This window comes from Acomys russatus, chromosome 28 (assembly GCF_903995435.1).
Source record: "Acomys russatus chromosome 28, mAcoRus1.1, whole genome shotgun sequence".
Lineage (NCBI taxonomy): Eukaryota > Metazoa > Chordata > Mammalia > Rodentia > Muridae > Acomys > Acomys russatus.
The window spans coordinates 16,074,084-16,090,872 of NC_067164.1; the positions used below are offsets into that span (position 1 = coordinate 16,074,084).

General features: G+C 45.1%; 1 protein-coding gene across 1 annotated transcript; it reads right to left on the minus strand.

Annotated features, from left to right (window-relative positions):
• Window positions 1-1,876: 1,876 nt before the first annotated feature.
• LOC127210718 (cytochrome c oxidase assembly protein COX18, mitochondrial) lies at window positions 1,877-13,403 on the minus strand. Its single transcript, XM_051170458.1, has 6 exons — window positions 13,080-13,403; window positions 11,245-11,345; window positions 7,897-8,060; window positions 7,301-7,434; window positions 5,014-5,121; window positions 1,877-2,338 (listed from the first exon to the last, which is right to left on the minus strand). Exons 1-6 carry the CDS (start codon window positions 13,401-13,403, stop codon window positions 2,162-2,164), a joined length of 1,008 nt encoding a protein of 335 aa, XP_051026415.1. The 3' UTR covers window positions 1,877-2,161.
• Between the last annotated feature and the right edge of the window lie 3,386 nt (window positions 13,404-16,789).

Below are 16,789 nucleotides of genomic sequence, written 5' to 3' on the forward strand. Positions count from 1 at the left end.
CCCCATGAGCCTCCAGGGGTTTCCAATTATAGGCATGCTCCATCACACCTGTCATGATTAACTCTTATTTGTACATAACAGCTTCGGTCCTTATTTCAACATATTTTGTTTTGTTCTTGCAGTACAGTGACTGGACCCAGGTCTGTGCACGTTGGACAAGTGCTGGGTCACTGTGACACTAACAGCTCCAGCCTTTGAGTCTGACAGCCACTAAAAAGACAAGGGCTGCCAGGCAACGGTGGCGCATGCCTTCAAATCTCAGTACTCGGGGAGGCAGAGTCAGGCAGATTTTTGTGAGTTCAAGGCCAACCTGGTCTACAGGATAACTGCAGGACAGCCAGGGCTACACACAGAAAAACCCTGTCTCAAAAACGGAAAACAAAACAAAACAAAACAAAACAAAACAAAACAATGGTTTCTGAAACTTGTATACGGAAATGAAGCAACTGTCTGAGTCCTCCCTCTTCTGACTTCAGAATGGTTCTTTTTTTTCTAGCTTATTTTGCCCATGAACTATTGTTGTTTTATGCTTGATAGTTTGTTTTGAGACGGTCTCACCGTGTAGCCCTGGCTACCTGTGATAAAAACAATTTCCTGTTAGCCAGGGCTGGGAAGATAGAGGATCAAAAGTTCAAGGTCACCCTCAGTTCCAGTGATTTCAAGGCTATGGGACTACAGGAGACACCCCCACCCACAAGCTTTTTAAATGATGTTCATTTGCAATAACTTTTTAAAAGATTTATTATAGATAGTATTCTGCCTGCATGTGTGCCTACACACAAGAGGGCACCAGATCTCACTATCGATGGTTATGAGCCACCACGTGGTTGCTGGGAATTGAACTCAGGATCTCTGGAAAAGCAGCCAGTGCTCTTAACTGCTGAGCCATCTCTCTAGCCCTTGTTTTGTTTTTTTGAGTCAGTGTTTCTCTGTGTAGCCATGGCTGTACTGGAACTCACTCTATAGACTAGGCTGGCCTTGAAAGCTGGTATTAAAAGATGTGCATCACCACTGTCCAGCAGCACTTAATTTCTTTTTTTAAAGCCCCTTTCAGGATCCAAAGAGATGGATCAGTGGTTAAGAGCGCTTACTGCTCTCATGATCAGGCCCCTATTCTAACACGGGGAAAATTCTAATTTTTGCAAATGCCTGCTGAGTTCACTCCTGAGTACATCAACCACAGCTGGCATCTTTCTGAATGAAACAAAGAGCTAAAGCCACAATTTATATCACCCATCAACTTTTCCTACTCTAATCCCAAGAGAGCACTCAGTCCTTCCATAAACACTTCAGTTGACAGCTGAGGTGTCGGTCCTCTGCACTGAGCCCCTTCTCCAGTCCCCCACTAGATCACTTAACTAGAACTTGCCAGATAGACAAAACCATACAGATTGTTTTCAAATACACAAGCAGACCTATAAACACCCTCCAATCCAAGTATTAAGGATTATCTCACTTAGCTAAATGGTTCAGTGGTTGAGCTACCTCAAGGGAGAGAGGTAGGGAGAAGGCTCAGTCGTGAAATACTGGTCTTCCAGAAGACCTGAGTTCGGTTCCCAGCACCCAGGTTAGCTACCTTACGTCAGCTTCAGGCGGATCTGGAGTTCTTGGCCTCTGTAGACAGTTCAACAGAGGTGCACAAAGCCCCACAAAGGCACACATACATATGTAAATAAATTTTTTAAAATAAATAAATTTTGCCAGGTGTGGTGGCGCATGCCTTTAATCCCAGCACTGGGGAGGCAGAGGCAGGCAGATTGCTGTGAGTTCAAGGCTAGCCTGGTCTACAAATGAAGTCCAGGATAGACAAGGCTACACAGAGAAACCCTGTCTCGAAAACAACAAAAAGAAGAAAAGAAATTATTTCACCAGAGCCTTTAATTTACAGAAATTTATTATGTGGACAGTTCAGCACAGTGATGACACAGGACCTAATCCTGTTCTTAACAAAGCTATGAGTTTATGAACAAGGCCAGGCATCCTGTCTTATTTTTACACTTTTACAACTGAACATTTAATTAATACATAAAAGATTTAACTATTACTGTTAAACACATCTTTCCTACAGTGCTTCATGATATTTAAATAAAGTCTTTTAGGCTCAATATATGAAACTGACGGCGACACTTTTAATTATTCCTAAGGTACTGGAAGTGCACAGTCATCGTTTTCTTGAAAGGAACTTGGCACAAAAGGCTGCCGAGAGGTCTCTGTAGGGGGTCTCTGAGTCCGACTTGGTTGGTGGTATCCGGCAAAGCTGGCGGAATCCAGGGGAGCGCAGCAGCAGATTCTGTGAGAGGCCCATAAGGCTGGAGCACAGCCAGTAGAGAGCGAGCGACTAGAGAAAGCACATGATGTTAGCACCTGTCCCTGTACTGCCAAGGTCTGTACAAGAAGTCAGTAAAAAACACCAGCATTTAGAGCCAGCTGCAAACAGCATGTGGGGTCCAGCAGGCGAGAGAGGCTGAGAGCACAAGAATGCAGAGCGAGGTGTTTACAGCAGCCGGATGACAGAGCAGGAACCAGCAGAGCAAGACAGCTAGGACTTTCCCCCACCACAGGCACCACAGACAAGCTGATTGTACAGATGGATGGTGGGAGCCTGGGGTGTGGCCGCTTCCCATGGCAGTCTTACTAGACTTCATTCCCCCTTTTACTCATCAGTCTTCCACGAGCCCCCAGTAACTAGCTTCTCAGTGTCGTCTAGGATGCATTTATTTTTTTGGAGACAGGATTATCAACTTTTGATTTTCTATACATACATACATGTGTTTCTTACACACACATGTGTTTCAAGCTTTGCTCCAGGTGAGTATGCCTGGGATGAAGCACTCCAAGTCTGAGTTCACTATTCTTTGGCTTATACTGGTTATTTCTCTTGCTTCGGTTTCCTACCTGTAAAATGGGACAGTCACTGAGTCCACCTTAGAGGGCTGTGACAAGAGCAGTGACCCACAGTGAGCATCTGCATTTGTTTGACCTCAAGGGCAGAAGTAACACAGCACAGGCAGATTAGCACAGCAGGTACAAGCACAGTTGAAAAGGCAGAGGAGTAGACTTGGGACTTTGCTCCAGTGCCTGCCTCACTATACCACCAGGAGAATATTCAAAAATCTTTAATAAGAGGCCCATGGCTGGGTGTGGTGGCACACACCTGTAATCCCAGCACTCAGGAGGTGGAGGCAGGTGGATCCCTGTGAGTTCAAGGCCAGCCTGGTCTACAAAGCGAGTCCAGGACAGCCAGGGCTGTTACACAGAGAAACCTTGTCTTGAAAAACCAAAAAAAAAAAAAAAAAAAAAAAAGAGTGCCTACGGCTGGCAAGATGGACCAGCTGGTAAAGGTGCTTGCTACCAAGCCAGGTGATGAGTTTAATCCGTGGAACCCACATGGTGGAAGGAGAGAACTGACTCCAGGAGGCTGTCCTGTGACCAGCGCACACGTGCCTGGCCTAGAACGAGGTGCATCCAGCAGGAAGGGATCCTTCTGCTTAGCTTCCTCAGTATCGAGGACAACGGCCAGCACCACCCTCAGCTTACACAGGGATTTCCAAGCCCTTTCTTGCCACTTTTTTTTTTAAACGCATCCAGTTGGAGATGCAAGCTGCCATCTACACAATCCCTTTTCTTGCTAAGAAACAAAACTCTTAATTTTTATCTGGGTGTAGCACATCTAAAAAAAAAAAGCCACTATACATACGCCACTATACACGCTTAGATGTGACCAAATGAGGTGCGTGCACTTTTATCTGGTGGGACAGCTAGCAAGGCTCCAAAGAAGGGCTATGTGTACCTGGAGCATCCTCTACCATTTCTGCAACGTGCCCTGCTGCAGCATGCACCATGACCACTGTGGCCACAAGGACAGCCACCAGAGGCTGTGTGTGACGCAGCAACAGGGCTGTCCTCGTGGAGCTGGCACACCATCCTAAGCTGGCTGAGTCTGAATCCCGGCAGCATCAGGTGTGGGTATGTAGCACACCCTATCAGATCCATCACTAACCCTGAGCCCAGAGTCATGGGACATGGCTCTTGTCTCCTCAGTGTTACATGGTGTCTTCCAGCAATTTTCCACTATGGGAGAGCACCGTGATACCATTTCATGCTCACAGGCACAGATAGTGTCGATTCCAGAGACGTAGGAACTTATTTTGCACAGGTAAACGACATTCGCCCACGCACCAGCTTACTACACACTGTGCACCAACAGCACACTGCTTCAGATCCCTGAGGACTATAAGAACTCTGTATGTGCTCATCAGCCTTAACTACTGACAGCTGAATTCCGCTTAATGGCTTCATGTTGGTGCTGAATAAAGATGAAAACATATACAACACAGCTTTTGAAAACTTCTAAAGTATCTGTGGGAAATATCTAAGAGCAGCTATAACAATTGTTTGTTCTATTCCTTTCAAAAGCTTACTTAGGTCTCCTCAGGGACGAGTGAACCAACCCCACAGCAATGCAATGTTATGTAGAACCCGTGAATCCATACGGACTTGACAGAGCTTTCCTTTTAAGTGCTTGGTCCAGTCCTTGTGCTAATCCTTGGTCCAGTCTACACAGAAGTTGTTCAATGTATTAGCTAGTCAAATAGGTCATTACAGAGGATGCAAGGTGCTCTGTCAGCCTAAAATAGAGGAAGGGGAGGGAGTGGGAAAGGAGAACTGGACACATGCACGCGAAGATGAGTCAATCCAGCCAATGCCCTGCGTTGCTGGATGATACAGACAACAGTTATACAATCGTTGTCTGTCTGTCCACCTTTCTTTCTTCCTTCCTCCCTTCCCCCTTACCTGTCTCTCTTCTTGGTTTTTCGAAACAGAATTTCTATATGTAGCCCTGACTATCCTGGAACCCACTCTGTAGACCAGGCTGGCCTCGAACTCACAGCGATACGCCTCCCTCTGCCTGAGTGCAACAGCAAGTTAAGCGGGTAAAAGGAAGTCCCAAGGCAGCAAGACGGCAGGCTGTGGAAGCTAAGCAGCGGCCAAGTGCAACGCTATGCTACTCACTGAAGGCACTGTTGCAGCGACTGGGATCATTAGCACGGACACAGCACGCACAAAGTTTGTAACGTACATTTGAAAACGAGACATTCCAATTTTTTGTAGAGCAGAGATCTGAAGTGAAATCAAGAAAAACACACTGATTACTAAATGCAAATGACATCGGGTAACTTCAGAACACATGCTGAAGCCTCGGCTTCCAAGTACTCATAATCCTAGTGCTTGTGAGCTGTTGGATCAGCAACTCAAAGTCATCTCTGCCTTATAGATTTGTTGGACAGGCCACAAGGGACAGTGTCTTTTGATAGGGTTTCACCAAGCAGCCCTGACTCACCTGGAACTTCCTCAGTAGATTAGGGTAGCCTCAAACATTGCCTCTGCTGGGATCACAGATGCAGACCTGCACATCTTGATAAACACTAGTTTGTGAGCAGCACTAGTGTGCTGGCACTACGGCACGGTGGCAGAACACTTGAGCTGCTGTGTGCGAGGCCATGGCATCCATATTCAGCACTAAACACAATACCTTCCACACCAACGAACTTGAGTAGCTTACTGTCTATCTCCAAAGCGGGGACAACAGTTTGGCCTTTGTGCCTGTGAGGCAGGGGGCTGTGGCTGCAGAGGCAATTCTGGTGTAGCTGCTGGTTTTGTGAGACAGGCTCTCACTATGTAGGGTTCTCTCGCCTCAACGTTCCAGGTGATGAGATTACAGACAGGTGTCCCCTGCACCTTGTGTGCCGCTTTCCCTCCCTTAAAATGAAATGACTACAGTCTTATCCTCACAGGGCTAGTCTGAATGAGATAATTCATGTCAACTGTTCAGAGACACCAGCACACGACACTGTTACCTTACAGCCTTTTATCAGTCATTAGACGGCACACAGAACAAGTCTACAGCCCTGACAGTAGTTCACTTCCACCCTGTTTATCACTTCCTCCTTTCTACCAAATACTGAACACAAACCAGAGCCACACTATGTGTTCTTAAGGAAGAACATTTATACTGTACATGATGTCTTTCCCCAACAAAATTTCATTGATGACTTCAGATTTTTTTTTTAAATCTTAAAAAACAAAAACAACAGAAAAGGTGTAAGAATGTTTTCCCTACACATGTATCTGTGATGCCCATGGAGTTCAGAAGCACTACGGATTACAGAAGAGGTGACTGGGAAATCCTGTATTTTTCATGTATGTGCTTCTGTACTTTATTTCACCAAGGTGTTACGTATGGAGCTGGACCTGAAGTTAAAGCCTGTTGCTGTGAGCAGCCATGTGGATGCTGGGAACCGAGCCCAGGCCCTGTCTCAGAGCAGCCAGTGCTCTTAGCCACTGTGCTTTCTCTCCAGCCCCATGTTTTCTTCTTTAAACACATGTCCTGGGGCGGCGTGGCCTTTGCTATGCAGCTGAAGAGTCTCATGTTCTTAAAGCCATGTGTCACTCAGCCCAGGGTAGTCAGGCTGCAACAGAGCCCTGGGCTTCCTGAAAGCTAGGCAAGCACTCAACCAATGCAACTACTTTCACAGCTCCAAGGTGCTTTAAAAAAAAAAAAAAAAAAAAAAAAAAAAAAAAAAAAAAAGCAGTGTCTGCCACAAAAAAGATGAATATTAGAATTGTCACAGTGCTCTTTTGACATGAGGGGTTTGTGAGAATTTTACTCCAACTCTGAGCTCTATATAAAATTACCAGCACACTTTCTGTGTACTGCATAAAGCACTAGGGGAAGCAAGAGATGACTGAAAATCTGTATTTTTCATGTATGTGTTTCTCTACCTCACCTCATCAAGAAATTGAAGTGATTATCCTAAGTCATTTAAGAGAATGGCAGCTGGTTACTCAGGGTTCCCTACCAATAAATTCACGTAACAGATACACAAAAATACCATTCACTTGTAGGATTAAAACCAGACTGGCCAGGCATATTAATTCTTTTAAGACTGGTTCTCTCCATGCAGCCCTGGCTGTCCTGGATCCAGCTGTGCAGAGCAGGGCTGCCTCAGCTTTAGATCTTTGAGACGGTCTTGTTATGTAGTCTAGAATGGCTTTGAGTTTGGGATGCCCCCGCCTCGGCTTCCTAAGTGCTAGGATTAGACATGGGCTAGTGTTCTTACTTCAGTAACAAGGGTTCTGACACCCAGACACAAAGGAACTGGTTCATGTCAAGAGCTGATGGCATCAGAATTCAGAGCTACGTCTAACAACAAGACACACATGTACGTGATGTCAGAAGAGCAAGGGTGGCAATTCTCATGGCTGAAATGGCCAGCAACCTCCAATGTGACCCACTGACCTCCACGATCAGTAAGTTGACAACACCAACGCAGATAGGCAGGATCCAGGTGGAATCCACTGCAGTGAGATCAGGAAACCACAGACTGCCTCCAGCAGCCAACTGCTCCCGGACAGAAACACCTGCTGAAACAGCTGACACACAAAACAACACGGTTCTTAAGAACAGCTGCAGGACCATACAAACAAGGGCAGCCCAGCAATCCCAGAGTGCCCCACTCTGAACATCTGCACTGGTTTTATTCAAGCTATTTATATTCGCTTTTCTTTGTTTTGTTTCATTTCCTTAAGTTTTTGTTCTCAACACAGTCTGTTTACGCTTCAGATTCTGTAATATAAGAAAAAAAGTAAATGGTAGTTATGAAAACTAGGACTGTTTTTCTATTGGGATGCAGCATTCAAGAATTTGAGATGGGCCAGGTGCTGGTGGCACACACCTTTAATCCCAACACTCCAGAGGAAGAGACAGGCGGATTTCTATGTGTTCTGGGCTAGCCTGGTCTACAGAGCTAGTTCCAGGACAACCCTGTCTCGAAAAATCAAAAAATTGAAAAATAAAGATATTTTGAGATGAGGATTTATTTCTGTAATAGTTACCTTCTGAATGTGTGGCCCCTATGCTAAAATTCCGGAGGGCAACAGATATGAAGATCCACATTGGAAGCTGGACCCAGACCAGCACCGTGGCTTTCAAAGGATGGCAGTTGTCACGAACATACAGCTCCGAAACGAGTCTCCGCATGTTCTTTAGATAAGTGAGCCTACAGAAAAAGAGGAAGGAGAAAACAACATCTGCTTATGATAGTTTCAACTATCAGAAGCAGGAAGGGACAGCCACTAAACAGATAGCACACAGCCCTTTATTGTCTGACTACAGCTTTAGTCTCTAATGATCGCTGGCCAGGAAGATTTTAAAAAACCATTTCATTTCATATCTCTAATCGTGTGCACACACACGTGTACGTGCAAGGGGCCACTGCTATAGGTGCTAGGAATCAAGCTAGGGTCCTCTGGAAGAACATGTGAACCCCTGAGCCATCATTCCCTGGCCCTTGTCAGTAGGATTTTATGGGTGAGATTTTCCCGGGTGTGGTGGCACATACCCACAGTCCCAGGACCTAGGAGACAGATGTGGGGGAATTTAAGGCTTGAGGCCAGGCTCCAGCTACACAGCCCGTTTAGTATGGCAAACCGGGGCTACCTGTGAACTCCTGTCTCAAAATTAAACAAAATAAAGAGTGGGATTTCAAGACCATCAAAGTGTAACACAATTTTAACTACATAATGCTACAGCTGAAAGCGTATTTTACCTAACCCTGTAATCCAGACAAATATCATCACTCATCCTCCTCAAGGATCACTCCTGTTCTGTGGGCTCCTGCCTACTCAGCCTTAGACTGTCAAACTCGCCTCCATTTTTTCAACTTTTCAACAAAGGTCATAGTAATCTGTTCACCGTATCAGTGTCTTTCTTTCTCTCTCTGTTTCTTTTTCCTTCCTTCCTTTTCCTGGTGCTCACTATGCACCAAGCTGGCCTCAAACTCAAAGATCTGCCTGCCTTTGCTGCCTAAGCTCAGGGATTCAAAGTATGTACCATCAGAGCCAGCTCAGTTGCTTTTCTTGTTTTTGTGAGACATGGCCTCAGATAGTACAAGCTGACCTTGAACTTGATGTGTAGCCAAGGATACTCTGAGCCTTTGGTCTTCTCACCTCCACTTCCAAAGTACCAGAATTACAGGCCTGCAACACCATAATGGACTGTCATTTCAGACTGTAAGTCTTACTTTCTGGACCACGGTATTGAGGGACGATAATTGGGATTTTGAGGCAGGGAGGGTAGCACTAGGCCAGGTTAGTCTCCAGGTCGCAAGTCTCCTAAGTGTGCACCATTAACCTTGCTTAGTTTCATACTCATCTTTAGATCTTTTTTTAAAAATTCATTTATTTATTATGTATACAGTGTTCTGCCTGCATGTACACCTACATGCCAGAATAGGGCACCAGATCTCATTATAGTCAGTTTGTGAGCCACCATGTGCTTACTGGGAATTGAACTCGAGACCTCTGGAAGAACAGCAGCCAGTGTTCTTAACCTCTGAGCCATCTCTCTGGCCCATCTTTAAATTTCTTATATCGCGAACATTTAGTACACAGTAGGCCTTTAATAGATTATTGAATTTCATCAATTTGTAGAGTACTGAACTGAGACTGTACACACAGACACTCTAGGCCCTTCTAGTATGCTAATTTCTCCACACCCCTGCACATTCTGGTCCTTGAAACTTTTAGCTCACCCAACAAAAGGGACCCCCACCTAAGCAATATCTGTGGAAATTTGTGATACTGAACACAGGAACCACCCATCTGCACAAGATGTTTCTAGACAAGCATGCCCTGGTGTGGCTAAGGCAAGGCACCGTGACTCTCACCCCACCCAGCCGTTTACAACCCAAATCAACAGCTTGTCATCTGTCCTTCTCGCCATGGCTGTAGCTCTCGGAGTCATCAAATAGCAAAACCTCAGGCTAAAGCTCATCTCATCTATATTTAACAAATGAAGCTTTATGTTTCATGCAGTAACACATACTTTCTCCTTTCCTCTTTCTGAGGCAGGGTCTCAGTCTACAGCCTGGATGGCCTAGAACCTATCATTATGTGAAAGAGACAAGCTTTAAACTCAATAAATACACCAGCCTCTGCCTCCACAGTTTTCTTTACTATTGTTGCTTAAGATTTATTTTATTGTTTTACGAGTGGTTTGCTTGCATGTATTTAACTACAAACATGCGTGCCTGGTGCCCTCAGAGGTCAGAAGAGGATGTGAGATATTCCTGGGACTGGAGCTACAGATAGCCATGAGCCACCATGTGAGTGTTGGGAATTGAACCTGGGTCATCTGAAAGAGCAATTGCATTCTTTAGGGCAGGCATGGTGGCCTTTAATTTCAACACTTATAAGGCAAAGGCAGGCAGATCTCTGAGTTCAAAGCCAGCCTGATCTACAAATGGAGTTCTAGACAGACAGAGAAAGCCTGTCTCAGATGAAAAGTTTTCTTATCAGAACAAATGATGATAAAGCTCACGTGAAATACAGCTTGCCAGGGGTAGTGGCACTGTTCCGATGCCACCTGGAAGGCAGGAAGACTGCTAGTCCAAGGCTAGCCTGAACTAGTCAACACCCCCCTCTGTCCCCAAACCAACCAAACCAAAGCAGGAAGGGGAGGATATTGGAGCTGACACTGATGGACAGCACGGGACAGGACCATACAGCTTAAACTACTCCCTCAACTTTCGTATGGCGTACATCAAATCATAACATAGTATTTACCTATCAGATCATGGCTCTCCTCAGTGGGTCCTCCAAAACGAAGGCCAGGTGGTAGCACACATTTGTAATCCAAGTACTTGGGAGGATTAGGAGTTCAAGGTCACTCTTTACCTAGTTAACTAGAGGCGTCTTGGTACACATGAAACCCTGATATAATAGACATACAGAGTTGGGGCTGGAAAGATGGCTCAGAAGTTAAGAGCTCTTCCACAGTTCAAGTCCCAGCAACCACAGGGTGGCTCACAATCATCTATAATGTGATCTGATGCCCTCTTCTGGCCTGCAGATGTACATGCAGATAGCACACTCATACATAAAAATAAATATTAAAAAAAGAAAAAAAAAAGGACATACAGAGCCAAGAACAGTGTTTTCCACCTGTAACTCTAGTACGGAGCAGCTGAGGTGGGAGGCCCATGCAGCTCCTGGGGAGTTAAGATAAAGTCTATTTTTTTGTTTGTTTGTTTATTTGCTTTCATTCCAATATCTAAAACAACTATGCTACATAGTGGCTTGTTAATATGAATGAGCCAATCAAGAGAATACCTAAACCTGTATTTACAATAAATATTATATATACAAATTATTTTTCATGATTACAGACGCAAAACTGCATACCTGGCAACTCTCTTGGACCAACCAAACTGATGTGCACGGACTGCAACTTCTTGGTTAAGGCGTTTGGCGATGTCTTTTATTTCTGGTTGCAAGTTTTCCACCTAACTAAAGAAAAAAGCTCTTTTGATGAGCACATAAAGGAACTAAATTGATAACCACTGCCACAGTTGGTTTCAGTTGTCAACTGGGCACATCCAGGAGACAGGACCTCAACTAAGACATTTCATATTTCATCTCTCAGATTAGCGTAGGCTTTTAAAAAAATTGCTAATTGATACAGAAGAACCCAGGCCACTGTGGGTCACCATCCCTAGGCATGTGAGCCTGAGCTATATAAAAAGTTAGCTGAAGCCTGGTGTGGTGGTGTGCACACCTTTAGTCCCAGGACACAGAGGCAGGCCAGCCTGAGTTTGAGGCCAGTCTGGATTACAGAGAAAGTTCCAGGACAGCCAGCGCTGTTACACAGAGAAACCCCGTCTGGAAAAACAAAAACAAAAGTTAATTAAAGAAGCCAGTGAGCAGTGTTCCTGCACTGTTGTACTTCCACGCTGTAAAGCACGGAATCCCATTCCTCCCACATTCAGCATCTGGTCAGGGCAGTCAAATTTATAGTTATATTCTCTGTTCCCTAAATATTTACAAACATTGTTTATTGGTCATATTTGTAACTGGGAAAAAATGCAAGCAGAAGGTACTATTTGATATTAACTTGCTTAAAATGTCTTTAGTCACAAATTTAAAATTCCAGCTTGTACACCTATAAATGCGTGATCTGGGCAACCAAACTGATTTACACAAACTGCAACGTCTTGCTTGCTATTTCCGGTTGTACATACTAACATGTGCAATCCCGATGCCTACTCTGTAGCAAATGAACAGCACCTCCTACTTCACTGAGATTAAGTGAGAACTACACGGGTTTTACTGTTCCATCCTTAGATTTCCCAGTGGAGAGAGAACAGCACCCCACCTGCCTATACGTCCATCACTGGCTCACTCCACACTGTTGCTATTTCCCTTCCCGGCAATCCTCTGTGAACTTTCACCTTCTCGGACTACTTCAACTCGTGCTGATTTAAGCTAATCCATGGAAAGGTATTGCTACACCGATTCCACACACAAAGAGAGAGCGAGGCCCTAAAAGGCAATGTCAAAGTCGCAACTTATCAGCTACAGAATGGTAGGTGGTAGGGCCAGAGTGAGAATCCAAGGCTGCAAACTGTTAACTTTGTGATACCTACAGTAAAAATAGGGGCAAATAATGCGGCGGACACTCTGATAAAAAAAAAAAAAAAAAAAAAAAAAAAGGTTATGTGGAGCCAGACATGGTGGCACACACTCCGACAGGTGGGCTAAACGCTGTGAGTTCTAGGCCAGCCTCGCCTACAAAGCGGGTTCTGGACAGGCAGGCTACACAGAGAAACCCTGTCTCGAAAAACTAGTAGTAGTAGTAGTAATAATAATAATAATAATGATGATGATGATGATGATGATGATGATGATGATGCCCAGGAAAATAACAACAATAATGCTACACAGGAAAACTGTCTCGAAAAACCACTAGTAATAATAACAAAAACAATGAAAAAGTTGCAACAACAACAATAATAATGAAGTTGTTTGTGTGCCTAATGTTAAGGTTCCTCCTTGCAGATTGGTCGCACGCAGAAATTTAGGAAGTATCTGTATTTCGGATAAAGACCTGGTAGGTAGGATGAACTGGAAGGTACTCGTCACTAAGTACCACTTGGTGATATTGCTAATTATCTTAGCAACGACGCAGTCTTGATGGCTAAAACTAACAGGCAGACAGCACGGGGACCGACGCCCCTCACCTTAGCCAGGATGTAGTGCTGATAGGCGGCCAGGGGCAGCGTGACAGCACCGCGCAGGGCAACGGTGCTGAGTACGATGCTGCCCCACCAGGGGAGGCCCGAGGCCTCGTGCGCGACCAGCAGCACTTCCTCCGCCGCGCCCACGGGCGCCGACGCTGCCAGGGCCTCATACCAGCCGCCCGGAGAGGCCGCCGACACCGAGGCGGCTGCCCATAGCGGGAGAGTCGGGAGGCGCGCGCTGCCCCAGCTCGGGGCCAACCCCTGTGCCCGAAGCCGCAAAGCAGGCAGCGACCGGAGCCACCCGGCACCAGAGCGGCACAGCATGGTGACACCACTGCAGTCGAAGGATGGCAGGGTGGCCGAGGGGGAACGCGCATGCGCCACCCCGGCAGACTGTCCCAGTCAAAGCGGTGACGTCAGCGTCGCGCTAGATATGACGTCAAGCCCCGCCTTTCCCACGCGGCACGCTCAAGACTCCTTCCCTTGCTGGGGTGGAGCTCCGAGCAGTCGGAACCGGAACTGCAGGGGTAGGCGGGGCCAACAAACTGCCTTGCTTTTGAGTTTCGGTTTCCTCCCAAGAAGTTTGTCACTTGTGAGTTTTTTGTGACGCCGCTGCTTCCGCGCGTAGCATCTAGAACTCCATTCCACACACTGCTGAAACACCGACTTTGACAGTAACGAGTGTTTGTTTCGCGCAGTGTTACTCTGCGTCCTTTATCCCCTAGGTACAATTCTGCCTGATATAAGATTTAATAGTCGTAATCCCTGCTGCACTCGGGAAACAGGCAAATGGATCTCTGATTTCGAGGCTATCCTGGTCTGAAAAAAAAAAAGAAGCAGGAAATACAGTTCTTTACTACTTTTCACTTTATAAAATGAATTACCATTAGCAGCACAATTTTGCTTCAACAGCACTGTTTTATGGCTAAATGGAATGCACGGGGCATCCAGAAACTGCCTGAATTTTTAAGTTTTGAGTTCCTGGCTACAGCAAATACTCGAGATGACATGAGCAGTTTTTTTACAGAAGGCCCAACCCCTACAGGGAGCCAAAAAGTTTTTACAAACCTGCCCCATGTTTTGTAAAGCCAAGCTGTACCATAGTGTCCCCTACTTCACTGCACAACTACCAAAGGTATCAGGTAATATTTTCTCGAACTTGGGTCGGCTGCCTTCAAAACTAACCATGAATCTATGTAAGAAAATTTGAATGCTAGCCAATAGTGCAAAGTGAACTGTTTCCCTGCTGTCCTTCTAGAGAACTGTAAACATCCAGTTGGCCTTAAGGGATAGAGAGAAGTTCCTTAAAAGGACACAACCCTCCTAAGGCTCACTTACCATAAGAGGACCTACAGTCAATTCTCAATATTGGGAAAATAAGTAAAGCATCATTATTTATGGTAACAATAAACAATCCGTTCTCTGTATATAAATAAGCCTGTTACTCAAGGATTTGTTAACAAACCTTAAACCAAAAACTTCAAGCAGTTATTAAAATCCTTAACACTTAAAAACAAAAACAAAAAAAGAAACCCCAAACAATTCTAACTCTAGCTCCAGGAATCTGACACCCTCTTTTGATATCTGTTAGCACCTGCATTCACATAAGTCAAAATTATTTAAAATAAAACAAAAACAAAAAGAAAACTGGCCTGGCACAGTGGCACACACCTGTAATCCCAGCACTGGGAGAGGCAGAGGCAGGTGTTGAAGCCAGCCTGGTCTACAAAGTGAGTTGAGGACAGCTAAGACTACAGAGAAACCCTGTCTTGAAAAACAAAACGTCCTCTCGTTTCTGTCTTCCTCTCATCCTTTGTCTATCATCTTGTTGCTCCCCCTTCTTCTCCTCCCATGTGCATATCATTAACACACACACACACACACACACACACACACACACACACACACACACACACACACACCTTTGAAAAGCAGTCACCAATGAACGGTTTGTGCTGCTAGACGTTTACCCACTGAGCCGTCAGTCAGGGCCTACTTGTTTTTAAAGCTTTTTAAATTTACCTGAACCGTGTACAAAGTGGGAGGAGACTCACGTGAGATCAGAGGGGCAACTTGAAGGAGCTGGTTCTCTGCTTCTATAAGGTGAGATCTAAGGATAGGACTAAGGTTGTCAGACACGGCTTTATGCCCCAAGCCCCCTGAGATCCATTTCTTCATTGTAGTACAGACTATCCCAAAATTTTCTATATGACCCAGGCTGACTTAGTCCTCTGGACAAATCTTTATACACTAGTTGCAGAGACAACAGGAGGATTAGAATTTAAGGCCAGGTTTCATCCTCCCAAAAGAACTAGAAATATAAAAGCGAGGGCCCAGGCCATTGCTTGCAATAACCCTCTGAAAGCTGGGTGAGGTGGCACAGGCCTGTAATCCCAGCACTCTGGTAAGCAGATGGCTGGGAGTTCAAGGCCAGCCTGGTCAACAAAGTGAGTCCAGACAGCCAAGGCTACACAGGAATGCCAAAAACCAAAAACAAAAAAAAACAAAAAACTCCTCTGAAAACCACACCTTCTTTTTGGAATTGTTTTTAGAGATTTTTAGCATTCTGTGTATTACTCTAGTTGCTTACCTCAAAGGTCAGAAGAAAGTATCAGATTCCTGGGACCTGGAATAATAGCTTCCCGCTGCCTCATTTGGGTGTTGAGAATCAAATGCATCAGTATCTTCCACAAGACAACAAAACCCTTGACGTGGTTCCACAACCCCGCCGCACCATTGGGGTGTGTGTGTTTAATTTCAGTTTATTTAGTGGGTGTATGTGTAGATGAACATGCCATGGTGCACCCCTCCTTGGTTTTTTGAGACAGGGTTTCTCTGTGTAGCTTTGGCTGTTCTTTAACTGGGTCTACAGGAATAAACCACCTACCTGGCTCGGTCCCAATTCTTTCCTTTTGTTTGGTTTTCTATTTGTTTCTTTTTTGTTTTTGACACAGGGTTTCTTTTTAATAGTCCTGGACTCCTCTCTGTAGACCAGGCTGGCCTCAAACTCACAGAGATCTGCCTGCCTCCGTTGGAATTAAAGGTGTGTGCCACCTACTCATGGCCTATTGACCCAGTCCTTAATCCAATCAGAATTTGCTATCTACTAGTGAATGCCAGGGAAGTGCCTGTAAATCATGAATTTCAATGCAGTAGTAGTAGTCTCACATCCTACACTGTGAAATGTTTTGAGTTGCACATCGTAGTATAAAATGACCACCGGTATTTGAGCAAGCAAATTAAATCACATAATCCTAACATGGCAAATTAACTCTTGTGCAGCACATTAAAATAATCATATTAAAAACAATCCCATGGTGGTGCACTTTTAATCACAGCACTCAGGAAGCAAAGGCACGCTGATCTCTGTGAGTTCAAGGCCAGCCTGGTCTACAGAATAATTTAGGACAGGGCTACTCAAAAAGCTTAAAAAACCACCTCAGTATTTACAATAAACTTAACTCAATTTTACTGTGTATCATACAAGTGATTTTTTTCAACTTTTGAGCTCCTTGAAGAGAAACATCTGGGAGGCTGGAGAGATGGTGTAGAACATTTGCTGCTCTTTCAGAGGACTAAAGTTCAGTTTCTAGCACCCACATCAGGCAACTCACAACTACCTCCAACTCCAGAAAGGCCCTCTTCTGGCCACAAACACCTGCACAATCAATCCATCAACCAACCAACCAACCAACCTCCCTTCACCCCCC

Coding starts and splice junctions, on each gene's coding strand:
- LOC127210718 (XM_051170458.1), bottom strand. CDS start 13,403: ATGCTGTGCCGCTCTGGTGCCGGGTGGCTCCGGTCGCTGCCTGCTTTG. Junction 8,061..11,244: donor TGGTCCAAGAGAGTTGCCAG/GTATGCAGTTTT, acceptor CTTTTTCTGTAG/GCTCACTTATCTAAAGAACA. Junction 5,122..7,300: donor TCAACTTACTGATCGTGGAG/GTCAGTGGGTCA, acceptor ATTTCACTTCAG/ATCTCTGCTCTACAAAAAAT.